This window comes from Ipomoea nil, unplaced genomic scaffold, assembly GCF_001879475.1.
Source record: "Ipomoea nil cultivar Tokyo-kokei standard unplaced genomic scaffold, Asagao_1.1 scaffold3069, whole genome shotgun sequence".
In the NCBI taxonomy this organism is placed as follows: Eukaryota; Viridiplantae; Streptophyta; class Magnoliopsida; order Solanales; family Convolvulaceae; genus Ipomoea; species Ipomoea nil.
In genome coordinates, this window is record NW_017619497.1 from 6108156 (window position 1) to 6129370 (window position 21215).

Below are 21215 nucleotides of genomic sequence, written 5' to 3' on the forward strand. Positions count from 1 at the left end.
GGGCAAAATAGTCTAATAGTACTATATTTTCTTCCCAACTCCTTTGGAAAACAAAATACCAATGTTTAGGTAGGATTTTCTTTTCCTTCACCTTTGGGAAGTCAAATTCTCATGGAAAAGATTTTCCATCCAACCAAACAAGGTAAAACAACATTTTCCTACATTTCATGGAAAATCTTTTCCATGGAATTTGATTTCCATCCAACCAAACACCCCCTTAAGGAAAATGAATTCTTTGCAAAGGGGTGGGATTTTGTTTTCCACATGGATTGGGAAGAAAAATAACATGAGTGTACCATTTTACCCTTATGAAAGTTTTTTAATTACATAGGCACCTATTTATGCATTCATCTTTTTAAGGACATATTGGTCTTTAGATTCATTATTCCTTATCTTTCTAAACCCAACCAAACAATGGAATCTATATTCCCAGTAATTTCTTTTTCACTAACCAAACAATTGAATCAAGTTTCTTGGAATTTATTTTCCATGGAATTTCAAATCCATTTTCCTTCAAATATTTTCCAGCGAATTGAACCAAACGGACTGTTAGTTATTGGCTATACCAAACCATAACTGTTGATTAAGGAAAGAGTAAACTATAAGATCATATATAAACCTACATGCTCTGCAAATTAAAACTTTATTAAGAATCCTAAATTAAAACACAAATTAAAACTTTATTAAGAATCCTAAATTAGAACAATATATTAAGGTATACAAATTAAACGTTAAACCTTCAGAAAAGGAGGCCGCAGTCGCAATCAAGACTGAGTTGATGAATGCAAAATAGAATGTTGAAGTCAGAGACAGTATGTCGGATTGGGACAGGGATTGGATGGTCAACTTAAACTCCAAAGATTTTGACTTCTCAATGAGTGTAGTATAAGAAAGGTGGAGACACACCATTGACATGGACTAATTAGTTTCCCACTATTAGTATAATTATTTTGTCATTTCTGTCCTTTTTCATAAATTATTATTAATTAGTTGCGACAAAAATACCGTGTAAAAATATATATTATATAATTTCTTTTTATTAAAACTCAATAGAACATTATAGTAATCAACATGAATTCGGCAGTGCCAAATGTTGCGATGTACTATGCTTACAGGTGAAGTACAGTAGTAACTGGTTAGTACACCTAAAAAGAAGCAACCCAATTGGAATTAATTAAAAAAACTCAATAGAGTTTTTTTTTTTTTTTTTTTTTTTTTTTGAATGTTACTGACTCTACTACAATGTAGTATCTGTTCATATACTTTCTCAATGCATGTCCTTGTTTTTTTTAAAATCATTATTTTGAGTACTCAATTGTTTTCTAACTGTCAATGTAATTTATACTTTTCAATTTCGACTAATTTGATTCTCACATAATTTAAAATTTTGTCAATTAACTCTCCGATGATCAAATTGATGAAATTTTAAAAATGAAAAAATTATCATTTTGGTCCCTTGGAAGGGTTTAATTGACAAAATTTTAAACAATTCGATTATCAAATTAGTTAAAATTGAAAACTAGAGACTACATTGACAATTAGGAAACAATTGAGAGATCAAAATGATAATTTTTTATTTTTTTTAAACCACTTTTTCGTAATTGAAAAGCAATTATTTTGTAATTGTTTGTATTAATAGTCATGAGAAGAGAGTTTTTGATGGGATTATCCTTTTAAGTTAGAGGACCAATGCATAGTGTTTACAAGTCAACCACGGCATTTAATTGGGTGTAATTTCTACTGTCACATCTTACGACATTATTCCATAATCTATCCCCCATCAATTGAGCTAGTCATAGATATATTGCTTAACGATCGTGTTATTTTATTTCTTATAATAATTTCTTACGCTGAACCCATGACTTTTCGTATAGATCTTATCAAATTAAAAGATATGTAGTGATATGTTACAACTAAAAATATAAACTGCTTATATATTTACAACGCTGTTACTACTCAAGCTATATAAAATTAGCTAAATCCCACTCTCAAGCCCAAACTTAATAAGTAAAAAAGAAAAACGAAAAATAACTATAATCTTCTTTGGGTTTTACTAAATACAATACTATGTATTATATAGTACATAGGAACCGAAATACCTATATACATGGTCGATAGCTTTTACATAACTAGCCATGTCTTGCAGACAGGGTATGGGGTAAAAATTCCCAGAAAAATCTGGAAATCCCCCCTGCATATATATAGATATATAGCGAAATCTAAAAAGTTTTACATGTTTTCTAATTAACAGAAGTTGGGTTATTACAATGCAGTGGAGGATTGTTCTTCTTCTCAAACAGGGAAAGCCTGTTGTCAGCCAACTTTGTCTTGTAAGCAGATTTCTTGTATTCATGCCATGTGAATTCATTGTAGAGGCTCTCTTCCCCTTCTTCCATAAGGGAAGATAAAGCTGCAATCTTTGCATTCAAAGGTGGACCTCCAAAGTATATCATGGACACCCTGGCCTTCAGGCTGTCTGCCAGCACCCTGTGCTTCACACTCCTGAACCTCCCATTAGTCATCACCTGCCAAAATCAGGCTTGTCAGAAATTTTTTGACGACCAGAAAATTCACAGTCACTATTCGAAAATATGTACTGAATAAATTCAAATTAGTGACTAACTAATAAAAGGACCATAAAAAGTTAACTCAGCTACAACAGTCATTATTTGAGGATGTGTCCTAGATATCGTAACCTTTGCCGATACAAAAAGATAAACTAACCTAGATTATCATAACGGACTTATTCAAATCAAAAAGGCTAATAGACTGCTCTGGTTAGGAGGTGGAAGCAGTAACCTAGTGGTTACCAAATCAGTGACTTGTGAACCTAACTGACAAAGGACTATGTACAAAAAGTTAAACCAGCAACCATTATTTGAGAATATGTACTGGATAAATCTTAACTTGTGATCCTAACTGACAAATGACCACAAAAAGATAAACCAGCTTAAACTATTATAACTGACTGACTCAAACTAAAAAGACTAATAGGTCGCTCCTGTTATGAGGAGAAGATTGTAAACCTATGGTTACCAAATCAATAGTTACCTGGAGGGAATCACCAACATTGATGAAGAAAGAGTACTGGTCAGGGGGGACCGAGACCCAAGTGCCATCTTTGAGGGAGATTTGCAGGCCTGTGGTGTCATTGGACCTGACAACAGAGATCACTTGTGGGTCTGTGTGCTCTCCAAAACCAATCAGATTTCTGCCACTCAATGCTTGGAAATCTGGGCATGGTGGATAGTGGTTTACCCTGAAGCAACAATCACTTTTCTCATCCCTGATCAGCTTGCTCAGCACATTTTTTGGCCCAATCTTCAACCCCTCAGCCATCATCTCCAGTAACTCACACGCCATGTTCTTCACAGCCCCAGTATACTCATTCACAAGCCCCCTACAAACAAACCCACAAATTTTAGTATCAAACGCTTACCACTATGCCAAAAGCTATAGCTCGTAACAGAAACTTTTAATTTGAAAACTGAAAACTTACCAAAAAAGCTCAGAATTGCCAGGAATGGTAATGGGTTTCTGGGAAATGAGTTGAGGGTTGGTGGTGAAGAGGAGGTACTCAATCCAACCCACATCGCCATTGGACCCAATCCTCCTATTCCCATACCCGTAGGGGGTAGGGGGCCCAGCTTTATCCTTCTCATGCTGGGGCAAACCAAAGAATTTCACAGCTTCACTTTCCAATTTCGCCATGGCCTCCATGGGAACTCCATGGTTGACCACCTTGAAGAACCCAAACTCCTGGCAAGCCTTCACAATCTGGGTTTTAGCCTCCGGGTCAAGAAGATCTATCACCGGAATCCCGCCGAACGCCGCCGTGTTGGATTTGCACGCTTTGACCAGCGAGAAATCCTCAAGAATTGGCTGAGACAAAACCACCATGGCTACCAGAAAAACAGAGGGCAACAACGTTTTAGTTTAATTTCTTAGCGGATTTTAAGATTGGGTTTTTGGAACTAACAAAGAAGAGTTTCCGGAAACTGTCGATGAAGTTTGAGAAGGAAACGGTACGGAGTTTAAATGGACAAATGGTAATGCATGAGAGAGCTAAGAGGCGTTAGAAACTATAGTGAGAAGAAGCCATCTGGCATAGTCATAGTGTATCTGCTTGGCAATTTATACTATCGAGGGTGGAATTTTTCACAATTAAAAAAGAAAAAACTTTTATATAATCGGAATTTTTTATATTTTTTTAATACCTACCAAGTTAAGTATCCACGTCACTTTGAATATGACACTAATCACTTTTGTACCACCATGTGTGCAATGTTGATGGAGTTGAAAAAAAAGATTTAACTCATTTTCATACAATTTTTTTTAGAGGATGAAGTTAGTATCATTTTTTTTTTGTGTATATTTGTAACGTAATTTTCACCATGTATCCTATACTGATGAAGTTGATAAAAAAGATTTAATTCATTTTTACACAAAAACTTTTGAGAGGATGAAGTTAGCATCATTTCTTCTGTGTGCATTTGTAACGTAATTTTCACCATGTATTTTATGTTGATGAAATTAGCCAAAAAGAATTAACACGCTCTCATAGAAAAACTACTAGGGGGGGGGGGGGAGGAGGGGTGTGTAACGTACATAATTTGCATGCATGCAAAAACTATTGGGAGGGTGAAATTGATGAGATAAGAGATCACAGTTTCAATTCCAATAGAATAGAGATTACAGAACTATCTCCTAAATACATCAGCGTAAACTAATCCTATGAATTAGGAAAGCCATAAATAACTAGTCTAACATAAAGAGTAGTCAAACTAATAATACAAATAATAATATTGCTAATACACCCCCTCAAGCTCAAGAGTGGTGGGCTACAATGTTGAGCTTGTCACGCAGAGCTGCAAACCGGGGACCCGGCAACGGTTTAGTGAAGATATCCGCGAGCTGATCCTTCGTGGAGACGAAGTTGACAACCAAGTCACCTGAAGCCACCTTGTCCCGAACGAAGTGGAAATCAATTTCCACATGCTTAGTCATAGCATGGAAGACCGGATTGGCACACAAATAGGTAGCACCTAGGTTGTCGCACCAGAGTGTGGACGGCTCGCCAGTGTGTAAACCCAGCTCACGGAGAAGAGAAACTACCCAGGTGACCTCAGCTGATACATCGGCGAGGGCTTTGTATTCAGCTTCAGTCGAGGACCGCGCAACAGTCCGTTGCTTCCTTGACAACCAGGATATAAGATTATCACCCAGGAACACTGCATACCCGCTGGTGCTCTTTCTGTCAATCGGGCACCCAGCCCAGTCCGAATCAGAAAACCTATGAATAGTGGTCGCAGCGGAAGTGGTGAGACGTAGGCCATGAGTAATGGTGCCCTTGATGTACCGAAGAACGCGTTTTAATAGAACCCAGTGGTCGTTGGTTGGTGAATGCATAAACTGACAAAGGCGATTAACGGAGAAAGCCAAGTCAGGCCGTGTGATCGTCAAGTACTGAAGCGCCCCAACCAAACGCCGATACTGCATCGGGTTGTCATACATTTGAATATCCGGTGTGACTGGTTGAGAGACGGCGGCGGGTGTGGCTAGCGGTTTGCAATCTGACATCCCAGCTCGGTTGAGAATGTCTTTCATGTATCGGTGCTGAGATAGTAATAACCTTGTTTTATCTTTCAAAGTTTCGATCCCAAGAAAGAAACTGGGCGTGCCCAGATCCCGAATTTTGAAAGTGTTCGACAGGCGTTGCAATAACTCTGAAATAAGCACGGAATCGTTCCTCATCATGATTATGTCGTCGACATAAACTAGCAGATATACACGTGACGAACCCGCGGAGTAATGAAACAGAGACACGTCTGTGTTTTGAGGATGAAAAACCTGCAGAAATCAAAAAATCATGTAAACGCTTAAACCAAGCCCAAGGGGGCTTGTTTAAGACCATATAGCGACCGCTGAAGATGACACACATGATCTGGGTGTGTCGGATCTTCATATCCCGGTGGTTGCTTCATGTACACCGTCTCTGCTAGACACCCATTCAAGAAGGCGTTGTGTACACCATATAGCGACCGCTGAAGATGACACACATGATCTGGGTGTGTCGGATCTTCATATCCCGGTGGTTGCTTCATGTACACCGTCTCTGCTAGACACCCATTCAAGAAGGCGTTGTGTACATCTAATTGCCGCATAGTCCAGTCTCGTGATACTGCGAGAGAGAACAGAAGTCGAACAGTGGTCGGCTTGACTACAGGACTGAAAGTGTCAAAGAAGTCTTCACCAGCTACTTGGTTAAACCCCTTTGCCACGAGACGCGCCTTATACCGCTCGACTGAGCCGTCCGCATTCCGTTTGGTACGAAAAACCCACTTGCACCCTACCACGTTCATATGTGGCTCCGCAGGCACAAGTGTCCAAGTATCATTGTGAACCAGGGCGTTGAACTCTTGGTCCATAGCATCCCGCCATTGCGGATGCCCTACCGCCTGTGAATAACAAGTTGGATCTACGGTTGCAGCGAGAGCCTGAAATTGCTCACCGGTGCCCCGTGTTTGGTGCCGGAGACGCATGACATGTGCTTGGGTAGCTAACTGACCGCGGGGCTTCCGGGTTCGAGCTCGAGGTGGCTCGGTCCTAGTCTGAACCGGCCCTTCTATTGCCAATGGCGGTGATTCCCTAGCTAAGGGTGCCTGGCTGTCTGACTGAATGGGAGCAACTTCAGTTATGTTACCGGGCAAAGAGTTATGTGTCACAATTGGCCCAACGGCCCATGGGACGACTGTAGAAGCCGATTGATCCTGATTACTGCCTGTTGTGTCTGAAAAAGGGAAAATTGACTCGTCAAAACGCACATGGCGACAAATGTTGATCTTTCCACTTGTTAGATTCATGCATCTATAACCTCTAAAGCTGGTAGGGTAACCTAAGAAGACACACGGGGCAGAGCGATACTCTATCTTGTGCCGATTGTAAGGGCGTGGATAGGGGTATTCCGGGTTCGGAACCGGTGCGGCTGTAGTCGCGGCGGACGTGGACTCGCCGGAGGTCGGGGCAGCGGGAATGGTTGGTGGTGGGCATGGTGTCTCACCATTGACGTATCCAAGCAGTTCTTGGCCACGGAGGAAGGGCACCAGTTGCGTACGCCAAAATAAGAAGTTGCGGTATGTCAACTTAATTGACACAAAGTGGTGCGCTCCTGATAGGGAATTTCCGGTGGGGTTGGGGAGGGAAGGGTCGCCGGCCGACACTGTGTGTTCGGAGGAATTGGTAGACATAGTGTACCGGCGAGTTTTGGGGGAGGAGCTGCGATCGGAATACGATCGAAAAGTGTAGAAAGGAGAGAGAAACTGACCCAGCTCGATACCAGATGAGATAAGGGATCACAGTTTCAATTCCAATAGAATAGAGATTACAGAACTATTTCCTAAATACATCAGCGTAAACTAATCCTATGAATTAGGAAAGCCATAAATAACTAGTCTAACATAAAGACTAGTCAAACTAATAATACAAATAATAATATTGCTAATAAAATTAACACCATCTAATTTTCTCTTGTATGTAATTTGCACACAAAAATTGTTGAGATGTGAAATTAACAGTTAAACACCATATGATCTCCTCGTTTACGTAGTTTCACGCAAAAATGGTTGGGAGGGTGAAGTTAACACGGTAACACCATCTGATCTCCTCGCGCATGTGATTTGCACGCAAAAATGGTTGAAATTAACACCACCTGATCTCCACTCGTACACATTTTACACGCACAAAATGTTGGGAAAGTGAAATTAACACCATATGATCTCCTCGTGTACGTAATTTGCATGCAAAAAATTGATTGGGAGGGTGAAATTAACTCCATTTGATCTCCTCGCGTATGTGATTTGCATGCACAATCAGTTAGGAGAGTGAAATTAACACCATCTGATTTGCACGCACAATCACGTAAAGTACGTAACCATAAGAAAATAAATGAAAAATGACTCTTTTAATCCTTGAATTATAATAAAATAACACATGTCATCCTTTAATTATAGTGTCACAATTTTTTATCCCTCAATTATCTAAAATGACTTTTTTTTTTTAATTTCTCAATTTGTCAAATAAAGTGGACGAAAATTGCATTAATTAATCAGAAGACTAATTCACAGGAAACCCACCAATTTATTGAAGTAATAATATTACCAGGAAGCCCGCATGGGTAGCTCAACTGGTCATAGAGGTGAAATTTTAGAATAATGACCAGGGATTGAGTTTCACCAGCGGCAGTGTGGGAGCAACCTCTCAAAGTGAGGGGGGCTTCTTGTGCGCAGTGAGCACCGGTCTAGCCTCTATGGTTCATGTTCAGTATGCCTTTTGGAATAATAATATTACCAGGAAGGTAGGAATTTGTTTGAGATCAGATTCTTCAAAACGGTGAGGTGGGGACACATGTAACTAACATTAATGCTTCCGTTGATATTTAATCATGGAATATAAACATGATAGCCTATATTTTTTTATAAAAAGAAATTGTTATTTCTTTAATTTGAGAAATTGGAATATTCTTTGATGCATTGTATATGGTCATTAAAATAATGGGTGAAATTTCAAATGATATGTTGACTCTATTACATTAGAAAAGAAGGAAACATGATTAAAAAAAAAAACCAAAAAAAATTATTCTATGTGCATCATGTGACACTATATATGTACATATACTTGCCAGTTACATTGACGGGTCATAATACCCATTCAACTATGCACACTCAACCAAAATAAACTGAGTGGTTAATCATTAGAAAGATGGCGTTATTTAGACACGTATGAGCGATAATACGTCATACTATTCATAACATGCATATACTCATCGGTTACATTGACTGGCCATACATATTCAACAATTATGCACTTAACTAAGGTGAATTCAACGACCAAGTTGATACTCAAAGTTTGAATGTTTCAAATCACATCCCTCCCATCATCCTAGATCCACATCAAAGAAATGGAAAAATGTTGAGTCTAATAATTGAGAATGGGCAAAAACAATTTGTCTATTAGGCATAGGTTTTTTAAGTTATCATCATCAATCTAAAAGATGGAAGCTAAGAAAGATTAGTCATAGTCCAAGTTGAGGCCTCAACCATATATCTTACAATACCAATTATTTTTTAATTCCCCAAAAAATATTGAGAAATTATTTAGTCTGCAGGGGTCAAAATAAAGTAAAATTAGCTTTTTTAGTTTTCTTTTATCTAGGCTAGTAAATAAACTTTATTTTCACTTTACTAATTTTTTTTTTGTGCATAGAATAATGCCGTCCGTGTGGTATAGGAATACTTGATAGGATGGCACATATAATTATAAGTTGTTCCCTAGGTGAAAAAGAACATATGCATAGTGACAAATGGTCGGAAAACAAACGAATTGCACATGGCATGGGCTTGGTCAAGTCAACTTGGTGCACTGCATTTTTAATCAACTACCATGGTCAACTTATTATTATTTTTCTTCTGTCCATGCCAGATGATCGACTTTTTGATCCGGCAATTAAAATTCACATTCTTAAATTGAAAGATGTGTTTTATTTCATTAAAATTTTAATTTGATAATGAGATTATATATTTGTTGATTTTTTTTAACCAAGAAGAAAGTTGTATTAAAAATCAAGAATCGAGGTGGAACATCCTATCACTCCGAATAAGAATAGTTAGTTTTCACGGCCTTAGTCAATGCATGGACAACCTGATTATCGTTCCTACGAATAAATTAGACTACGCAGCCCGGAATAGAACTAATTAACTGAGTACAGGAATGAATAATTGGACCAACATAAGAATGAACTAAACTAGAATACTCTAGAGCAAAAAAAAACTAGACAATCAGATTGAACTCAAACATTCGCGTAGCCTTGATTCCTCAGCCATGAGAGAGCCTCCCGAACCGCTATGGCCTGTGCGCAAGAAGTGGGATTTGTGGGCAACGGAAAGGGCCATGGACATTTGCTGATTTTTTATGTTGTATGTTCAACGATATTTTAAATTTATATACGGAATTTAAGCCCTCGAAACATAGATCAATAGAGTTATTTTTAAAGTGAGGTAAGTCTCAACAATAGTTCTGGTTTCTACCTCACTGAGACATTAGTTTGACTACTGTCAATGTGGGCATATATGTTGAGTATATAACCATTTATGTGCAATCCAACTATCAGTTTAGGCTTTTAGTTGAGATGGAGCACATGTTTTTATTTGGTATCAGAGCCAGACCAAAGGTCACGTCACCCGATCCAACTGATAAGCGAGCTTATGTGCAATCCAACTCTTAGGCTTTTAGTTGAGATGGAGCAACTCACAACCTCCCAGGTAAGAATTCAACTTAGTACCATTGGACCACAAGATCCTTGATAAAAAGTGAATAGTTGAACAATAAAATAGTCTAAATAGTTTAAACAAACATTAATATAAAGTTTTAAAGTTAATGAAGTTGAATAATCTGAAATAAAATTAGTATAAAGTTTAAAACTCCAAACACCGAAATATAAATAGAATATTACTTTTTTAAAAATTAATATTAATATTGGTAGGCTGGGTCCACAACCCACCATATAGGGGCCTCTCCGTCAAATTATATCGTGCATCAGGGCGCACAATTGATGCACGATATAACAATTGCTAAAGTTTGAATCCATCCTACTTTTATTATGTAGTGGGGCGAGTTGGCCCAACGGGCTTAGCTTTTTTTACCGCTCTAATTAGTATGATATTTAATTTGTTCTTGGCCGTTAATGATTAATGTAGGGTATCCTCCTCCTTCGGATGCAAAAAGAAAAAAAAAATTAAAATTAAAATTAAAAAAAAAAAAGACTAATGTATTGATGTGGTTAGAAAATTAAAATAAATTCAACATTTATTGTAACTAATAAAAGAAAAAAAAATTATTGGATTGGAAAGATTTGAAAAGTATATAATAATAAGAAAACATGCAAGCGGAATCAAGGGTTTAGTTGCCGGCTAGGTCTAAAGTGTTGGGGAGATGATTAATTAAATATCTAATCACCTAATTAAGGAGGGAGTACATGCATGAGTGATAATTAAATTAATTAAAACAAGGTGAGAGGAGCTTGAGAGACGTAATTAAGGAATAATTTGCATGAAATATTTTTCTTGGACGGCAATGCCATTTATACTTTGATTCCCTGCCTTTTCAATAATTGTGTCTTCACTTCTCAATAAAACATTGATAATTTAAAATTGGAGAATTCAATTATTGTACCTTATCAACGACCCTAGTCGTTTTGCGGTTGGTATTAACATGTGGAAGGGCAAATGGGTTGTGAATTATCTTGATGTTGTTTCTCTTTTAATAATAATAATAATAACAATAATAATAAGCAACTTGTTTAGGACATTTGGTAAACGTAATTGCTAATACAATTGCAAGATCAAGGCCAAATCTATATTAATCTAGTAGTAGTAAAAAATAACTATATATAAATACGAGGATCTTTGTAAACATAAAGTCTAAATTACAATCAATGTGTGTATTTATAGACATATTTAATGGTGCAAATTCAATTCTGGCATGTTCTTCATGCACGTATAGCTTCAATAAGATAGAAATAGTCCCGTAAAAGGTAGTCTAGGGAGTGAAGCATGCTTTTCATATCAGAAAGTTATGAGTCGATTATTGCCAACACTTTATTCGTCGAGCTCAACTCACAAAATCTTCTTAATGGATACTCTCATATAATGGTTGCAAGTTTACTCATTATCCCAAAAAAAAAAAAAAAAAAAAAAAGGAACTAAGAATTTATTTTATATGACAAAATATAAATAGCATATAATTGCGAAATTTAAAATACAAAATTCAGAAATAAACAATTGATTCATTAAAAGGGAACATTTGTTTATACTCCATAATAAACTAAGTTTAGAGTGACATGTTACATGATAATATTTTATTATAATTAAACATTTGTTATCATACAAATTTAATTATATTCTAATAGTTTGAACCAAACATGAGAAAAAGAATGAATTTTAAATTCTTAGCTCTAATTTATTGATCCAATAAAATATATCAAATTTCAATTCTGGCATGTTCATCTCCCTACGTATTTCTTTTTTTCTTTTTCTATTCTTTTCGTCTCACCAAATGCGGCCTTAATATTCCATAAATGTAAACCTATCCTTAGGTCTTCCTTTTTTTCTTCTTTTTTTTTTTTTAAAAAAAAATGTTTTTTTTTCTGTTTTCTCTAAAAAAATAAGCTAGATAAGATCAACATTTATATGATTGATTATCTTAGTGTGAACCTAGCTAGCCAGCTACTTGAAAATTTATAGTTATCAAGTCAATTGTCCAAGTAACTTGATTGGAGTTATCTTCTATATATTGATTTTTCTATGTATATACAAGATTTGCAATGTTATTTGATTTGATAAATGTGGGCTGAAGTGGATCAAAATAAGTTTCTTTAGTAATTATTGATTGACTTGAAATAATATGTGTGCTAGAAAAATCATATATGTATCGATTGGATGACGCCTAGTTTTGGTCACTCTTAATAGGGCTTCAAGATTTTGATCCTCTGACGGGTTAGATCGCTTTCTTTAAGCCTATAATTAATTTTGTAAAAACACATTAACCCAAAACCACCGTGGAGGGAACCTATTCTCCTTATTGCCATTTCGGCTTTGCTTTATTTGGAGCATAACCAAACACATCCCTTTTTAGCACCAACGTTGTCAATCAAATCAACCAAAGCTGGAATATATATTAAGCCCATAACTGAAATATGTTCTTCCTTAGCTTTCCTGGATTCCTTGCTACCTGTCTGCGTGTTGGATGGGGCCCTCTTCTATGGCAACTTGGTCGCTCAAAATGGTGCCTTCATTTCATCTCCTTCCATTCTTGCTTTCATGTCAAATACTCCCATCACATTTGTTATTATTATTAGTACAATTAAATGTCATATAATATAAATATATAATCAATACTAGTTACACCATGTGTTGTGCTAAATGTCGTGTTTATGACATGGGGCCAACGACAAATTGTTGATTCTATAAATAATTTGATAAGAAAGATTATGAAATTCTGATAAGACCAGAAAAGGAAATGGAAAACGTTTCAATCCATTTGTTTCTACAACTTGTTTCAAATTGGCCAACTTGATAACTTAATATCGAGCCATTGGGAAAATAGAGATGAAAGAAAGAGAAGGAACAATATGGTAAAATTTTGGGGAGCGAGAGAGAAAGTTAAGGAAGATCGAAATCAAAGAGTGTGAGATGCATGTGTACTGATGTAAAGTAAGAAAAAAACTTAAGAATTTTAATTAAGTATTTAACAGTCAAATTTGAGAAAGTAATAAAAAAAATATTATCATTTAGAGATTTGAGATTCGATATTTACAATACCTAATCTTATATTCTATACTATTCTGATCTTAAATATTGAGTTGATTATATTACACTAACGAGATCAATCAAAAGGGTGTGTGTATTATTAATGAATGCACTGTACTAACAACAACATATATAGTCTAGAGGAGAGAGATTGATGCAATTTAAGTAAATTAATTGAAAGATGTGTTCTATCTCAACTAAAAGTCTAAATTGATAGTTTGATTATACATTTATATTTTTATACATATTAATAAGGAAAAATTGTCAAATAAACCCCTAAACTTTACCTGAAAAGCCAATTAGCATTTAAACTTTTAAAAAGTGCAATTACACTCTTTAACGTGTTATATTGAGGCAACAGAGTCCAAAAATTGATAAATGACTATCTATTACAGGTCATTAGGGTTTCGGCATCTATTTTATCCATCTTTTGTGATAACCCGACGGCCGGCGACGATTTGTCTACCAGAGTCGCCTTCCACCGGAGAAGGTCGGTCGCCTTCTCTGGTAGACGGCGTTGTCAGCCACCGGATTGTCGCTGGAGATGGATAAAATTGATATCGGAACCCTAATGACCTATAATAGCATGTCATTTATTGGTTTTTGGACTTCATTATCTCAATATAACATGTTAAAGGGGTGTAATTACACTTTTTAAAAGTTTAGGAGGCTAATTGACTTTTCGGGTAAAGTATGAACTTATTTGACCTTCTTCCCTATTAGCAATGCTAAACAAATCTAATAAATTTAAACTTGGCAAATTGAATAATTGAAAAATATGTTCTGCCTCAACTAACAATTTAAAATAATATATATTGACTTTACATTTATTATTTATATATATGATGCTTAACATGCCTCTCATGTGTCCGGTTCGATTACTTTTGATAGGCCACATGTAATGTGTGTCCGGTTCAATTACTTTTGATAGGCCACACGTATTGAGTGTGTGTGTGCGCACGCACTCTGTTTATTCCATATAGATCTGACTTTAATATCAAATTAAAAAATATGTTTTATCTCGATAATAAATTTAAATTGATAAATGTACCCTGCATTATTTATTTATATATATGATGTTAAACTAGAGTAATAGGCTTTATGTGAAAATTTTACCAAGTGAAATGTGAAAATAATGATTTAAATTTAAATTTGTTAAAACTAATATAATTATCAATTTTAATAAACAAAAATAAAGGGGAAAAAACGGGTACATACATTGTAATATATTGTCCCCAATGCCTTTGAATATTCCCAATTACTTTTAGAAACTTTGGACATATCATTCTCACCGTTTCCCTAGAAAAAAGTCAAAAACTATTAATCGCATGTATACACTCAAAACCATATATTTTACCTAGCTAGAATCCTAGTCATTTTCCTGTCTCACAAAATACCAATCTTTATATCCACAAGAATTCTTTTCTTCTTTTCTTTTATTCTCCTTGTATCTTAAAAGATCATCGATATTCACCGCCATTATTTTATTCTTAAAGCAATTCAAGATTTGTTGTTTAATGGAGACCTGCTCATTTTCACAGTGATGAGACAAATTTTTGTGATTTCTTGTTTTACTTTTTCAACCACCCAATCAAGTAGATGAAATTTTAAGATCTTTTTCTATTTTTTTTTTTTCAACCATCATATGAGCTGATCGGCAAATTCGGACCGGTGAGCATATAATATATATAAATATAAATATCCAATCCAACTATAAGCTTAGGCTTTTAGTTGAGATAGGACACATGTTTCAATTTGGTATCAGAGCCATGTCAAAGGTTAGGGTTTGAATCTCCGCGTCACTCGATAAAAAAGAAAAAAGAGATTATGGTCCAGGTCCAAGTGTTGTTTAAAACCCATAAAAAATAATCGGCTCGCAATGTGATGGGTCGTGTTGAGCATATAATATAATATATATAAACATAGCTCGTCGGTCCGCACACGTGATGGGGCATGTTGAGCATATAATATATCGTGCATAGCTCGACTCGCAAACGTGATGGGGTGTGTTGAGCATATAATATATCGTGCATATATAACTCGACGCGCACACGTGATGGGGCGTGTTGAGCATATAATATATCGTGCATAGCTCGACTCGCACACGTGATGGGGCGTGTTGAGCATATAATATATCGTGCATAGCTTGATGGGGCATGTTAAGCATATAATATATGAGTTCTACTACATAGACTCCCAAAATTATACTCCCTCATTTATACTCCATGAGGTGACAAATCAGGATTGGTTATTTTCATCATGTGGGTCCACAGAAAAGTGTCTACATCAAGAGCGTGTGAGAGAAAGTATAATTTGGGAGTTTAAAATGGAAGTACACCAAGTAATTTCCATAATATATACTCCGTATAAACATTCCGCACAAGTGAAGGGCATGCATAGCCCATCAAAACTTAGGACCATGTAGTCCAGTGATACCACGTACTTCTCTATGTGAGAGGTGATAGGTTCGAGTCTCAGTGAAAGCATTTGATGTAATTGGGTATCCCCTATAACAGAGAAAAAGCTTAGGCTTTTAGTGAATTCTGACCCCCTTTTGAACGTTGTCAAAAGAAATTGATAATTCTTGAAAAAACTTAATTTTAACCCCCAAAGTGTAATTAAATATATAATATAAATATTTATTAAAAAATTTAAAATTATTAAGTATTAAAATTGAAGTCAAACTTTAGTTAAATTAATCAACAAATTAAATTAGAATAAAAGCGTAGGTGTTAAGTATTTTTTATTTATTATTAGGTAATAATAGAAATCCGTAGCTATTATTCGTGAATATATACCTTAGGTAACTATCATTCCTTTGTTGTAGTCAACAATTAAATCATACAAGAAAAGTAAATTACACTATAAAATTTTGTGTGATGGACTCAGCCAAGTATTTACATGTAGTTTCTATTTATAAACTTTATGATGGGTGTGCATAATTAGTTATTCATGCATGCCACATACTTTTTATTTTATTTTATAAATATTCATTATTTTTTACAAAATAATATTTGTTATATACTTTCTCAAACATTTTTTGTTCAAAAATTCTAAGCTCTCATCATAACTACTCATTTGAAATAGTAACCGAGATGTCATCATAGTACAGACATACATATTCACATACTTAATTTTAAGGACACCAGACAATTGAATTCATTTAATTTGTCTATCAAATCAAACCGACACTAGAAATCAAACCGACACTAGAGTTGCCTAAATTCCAATAAATCCATATCCACCGCCTCTCGCATATACCAAAACAATACATATTCATATATACCATGCATATGCTGATATGCATAAAATCCGAGGGGCATTTGGTTAAAATATCATAATCAAAATTGAAAAAGTAAATAATGTTTAATAATTTTGGTATTACTTTTAAAACTGTTTTTATTTTTTTAAAAAAATATATTATATATAGTATCTTTCGTATTGAGTGAGCTTATTATCTCTTTTGTGACATGATTCAAATCGAAAATGAAAGATATTTAGAGCTTGTAGTTGGTTGAAGATGAAGATGCGTAAGTTACAAGGATAAATTAAACAATCGTCCTAGACTCTTCTTTACTACTTTTCACTACATTTTATTTATTGCCTGATTTGAAAAATGTCTAATTATGCTTTCTTTCTTCTGTTTTTGTTTTTGTTTTTGTTTTGTTTTGTTTTGTTTTTTTTTTTTTTTTTTGTTCTTTTTTTGTTTTTGTTTTTTGTTTTTTTCTTTTTTGTTTTTTTTTTTTTTGTTTTTAAGCAAAAGATGTACGTTTATTCAAAGATAAGTAGTTACTAATTATTCTTCCTAATAAGGAAAATACATAGATTATTCAATCTTATCACCAAGCAAACCCAGTTTACCACACAGGAGATGCAAACCAAAGATCATATCTGATGAAATCGACTTAGAGAGTGTTGGGATGAGTGTGTGCACGGGCTAAATTCAGTTTACTGCACTAGGAATATCCTATCTCACTAGCTCGATCGAGATGGTGCTGGCTCGAGTGTGTGCACGAGGTAAACACAGTTTACCACACAAGAGATTTAAACTGCACTAGGAAGATCCTATCTGACAAACTCGATCAAGAATGTGTTAGCCCGAGGTTGTGAGCACCGTTTAAACCTAGTTGACTACACAACATGACTGACATGAGATGTAAATTGCACTAGGAAGATCCCATCTAGTGAGCTCAACCGAGAGGATGTTGGCAAGAATCGCACTCGGGTAAATCTAGTTTACTACACATGATCGAGATATAAAATCGCACTAGCAGGAAGATAGATCCTGTGTGGCAAGCTCATTGTTGACAAGAATCAATTCAAACTCATGATCTTTAAATATAATAATTATACTCTACTCATTCAGCCATCTACCATTCTCAGGGCTTTTGTCTACTTTTTAACTTGATTGAAATGACCTGACTTCCAAATAGTAAATTGAAAATGATAAAACCCGGCCCTCAAATGTGGTCCATCCCCTGGTGCGACAAGAATGCATAGTGTTGACAGACAATTGAAGATAATGGATAAGGAGTAGCAGTGTATTATAACCATGCATGTATGTTTGTACTTTGGAGCAGAATTGAAGACGATTAGAGAGGTTCTGTGTACTGATAGACAAGAACGCAGAGGGTAGAAATATGTCTTGTTGGAGATCAGAAGAGTTGCAAATTAAATTGCAATAAAAATGCATTATTGCTATTTGCAGATGCATGGAGCCTGGATCATATAATTGGATTCACGATTTTCAGGCGATTTTTCCAATTTTGGCCAACAAGGGGGGCCCTGTGCTTTTCATCCGTCCATTTTTTCCATTCCTATCCATTAGTTTTGGTGTAATTGGGAGAGGTACATATGCTCAATCGGTCAATTGTAACATCTGAGACCACCCAAAATTCAAATCTATGTGTACCTATGATAAGTTATTCTTGGGGTAGTTACTTCAAAAGTCTAAATAAAATAGGATCAGAATTCAATTAAATTTAGTCTATTTTGCCGAGATGCAAATACTAGTGTACTGAGGTTCAAACTCATAATCTTCGATCTCATTTAAGAAAGTCACTTCATGTCACTTGACCAAGGTTATTGGCATGCATATACTTTTATAGTTAAATCAACATTAATAACTTAAATACTCAATGCGGGTTTAAATTCAATAAATTTTCCAAATAATTCAAATTAAAATTAATGCAAAGTCTAATAATAATCCCAATCACACTTACAAGACAAAGTTTTTTTTTTTTTTCAAAAAATGGAATAAGGATCAAATAAGTCATTGAACTATATATGAAACTATAATTAGGTCATCGAACTCAAAAAAAAAAAAATGTAATTGGATCTCTGAACAATGCAAAATCATGCAATTGAACCAAAAGTGACTTGTTTACCCATTGATTGCTGACATGGCGGTTACCTGATTAAAAAAAAATTAAATTTTATTTTAATAATTTTAAATAAAAAAATTGTTTTAAAAAACGCACCCACCTCCATAGGCATTCGTCTCTAGGCAGCCTGAAGACGCCTCTTCGTCTCCAACCTGGGGATGAAGGCGGGAAAAGGGGGTGGAGTTCGATGATCTATTTGACCTATGTTTAACAATTAACTATCTCACAATAATTGTGAGATTGAAAAAAAAAAATGTCATTCACCATATTTTGTATGTTTCTTAAGGTAAGTAAAATACATTAGATAATATTATCAAATTTTGGGTTTTGTATATGTTACACATAATTTGAATGTCATTTGAAACAAGGTCTATAATACAAGATAAACACTAGTCCATGGTATAATTTGTGGATTCTTATATCGTGAACCCTGGTCATATACAACGTCGTTTTCGATTTACTTTTTGACCGGTATTGTTTGGTTGTTGAATTCACATTACAGTTTTTTTTTTTATAACTATAAAGCATGTGTATGTGTCTTGTGTTATAAAATTCTGTATCTTAAGTATATCAATTATGTACCTAAAACAAATTACTAGTTGTGTAACACACAACAAATTGTGTGTCTTATGTTGTGAATTTATATCTTGTGTTGTGAAATTTTATGCCTATAGAACATAAATTCTTTACCTAAATCAGATTTGAAAATAAGTCAATATATAACATATGTATGTGTCTTGTGTTGTGAGTTCTTTGTGTCTTGCATTATGAAATTTTATACATTAAAAGTATGAATTTTGTACTTGGAATGGATTAGTAATTGTATAGAAACATGAAAAACGGAAAAACTATATAATCTGTTCAATTTTAAACATAAAACATCGTCATTTTGATTTAGGGTCTACAATGCTATGTGGATCATGGTCCACGATATAAATTGCCATAATTTGCAGGATTCAAGTACCTGTACTAATATCCTAAAAAAAAAAAAAAAAAAAGGAGCGTTATGCTGCGCATCCGTGTGCACCATGCATGGTGCACACAGATGCAAAAATGACGTCGTTTTGACGTCGACTTAAAAAAAAAAATCTATAACTTCATAACTATACATCCAGAATTGCATAACTACACATCCATAACTTCATAACTATACATCCAGAATTGCATAAACTATAAATTCAGAATTGCATGCATAACTACACATCTATAACTTCATAAGTATACATCCAGAATTGCATAACTACACATCCATAACTTCATAACTATAAATCTAGAATTGCATAACTACACATCCATAATTTCATAACTATACATCCAGAATTGCATAACTATACATCCATAACTTCATAACTATAAATCTAGAATTGCATAACTACACCATGCATAATTACACATCCATAACTTCATAACTATAAATCCAGAATTGCATAACTACGCATCCATAATTTCGTACCTAAAAATTCAGAATGAATGAACTAAAAATCTAGAATGAATGAACAACATAATGTTGTTGCTGGGAATCGAAAATAAATTTTTTTTTAAGTGGGACGCGCGTTTTTAGTTAAAACAATGACGTTTTTACATCCGTGTGCACCATGCACGGATGCACAGCATAATTTGCCAAAAGAAGTACATGGACTAATTGGGTCCGAGCTGGGTTGTTTTGGATTGGGCCTAGTTCCGCGGGCTTAATTCTTAAGCATGGATGGCGTTTGCATATTGGGTCGATATTTAATTTAAGGTACCATACCCAAAATATTAATATTGAACTTAATGTGACAATGCTTAAATATAAATAAATTAGAACTTAGACTAAACTTGAAAATATCAGGGTTGTAAAAATCCCGCCTAGGCACCGAGTAATCGGCGCCTAGGCGCTGGGTGCCCATAGGCCGTGGCGATTTCCGCCCTAGGCTCCCGCCTAGGAGATCGGCCGCCTAGCGCCTAATTCAGCCGCCTAGCGCCTAACTCGTACGATTACGCCGAGTTAACTCGTCAATTTCTATCGAGTTAGTCGAGTTAACCCGACCAACTCGACCTTGCTAATTTTTTCCATTTATATGACAAATACATATAATATGACATATATACACTCGTAGATTAGTTTGATACTTTCAATCTTTGGATGATTAAAGTATTTGGGTATTTCATTTGAGTTTTTATTTTTTTTAATATTTTTTTGATGTTATGACTTATGAATTGTCATTATGTCATTTATTTGGATGTGTTATTTGATTGAATGTTGAAAACAGCCTCATTAAAATTGTCAAATTGCAAGTTTGCTACTGTTTTTTTCACGACCGCCTAGCGCCGCCTAGATTCCGCCTAGGCGCCGACTAGGCCGCTTAGGCGCTAGGCGCTGCCAGGGCGCCCGACTAGCGCCCAGCGCCTACTGCAACAATGGAAAATATTACCATATACTTTTGAGAATAAGGGTTCCATTAATTCACTAAAGTTTTTCATTTTCAAA

The 21215-nt window shown here is 35.1% G+C and overlaps 1 protein-coding gene and 1 long non-coding RNA gene across 2 annotated transcripts; one reads left to right on the forward strand and one right to left on the reverse strand.

Moving 5' to 3' along the window:
* The first annotated feature begins 28 nt into the window (after positions 1-28).
* On the forward strand, positions 29-21212 carry LOC109164602. The gene is made up of 3 exons (XR_002051429.1): positions 29-142; positions 17143-17146; positions 21201-21212. It is a non-coding gene; the product is annotated as an uncharacterized LOC109164602 (long non-coding RNA).
* Positions 2009-4109, reverse strand: LOC109164601 (gibberellin 2-beta-dioxygenase-like). Its single transcript, XM_019313119.1, has 3 exons — positions 3500-4109; positions 3052-3400; positions 2009-2525 (listed from the first exon to the last, which is right to left on the reverse strand). The coding sequence occupies exons 1-3, from the start codon at positions 3898-3900 to the stop codon at positions 2241-2243; spliced, it is 1035 nt and encodes a 344-aa protein (XP_019168664.1). The 5' UTR covers positions 3901-4109; the 3' UTR covers positions 2009-2240.
* Positions 21213-21215: the final 3 nt, after the last annotated feature.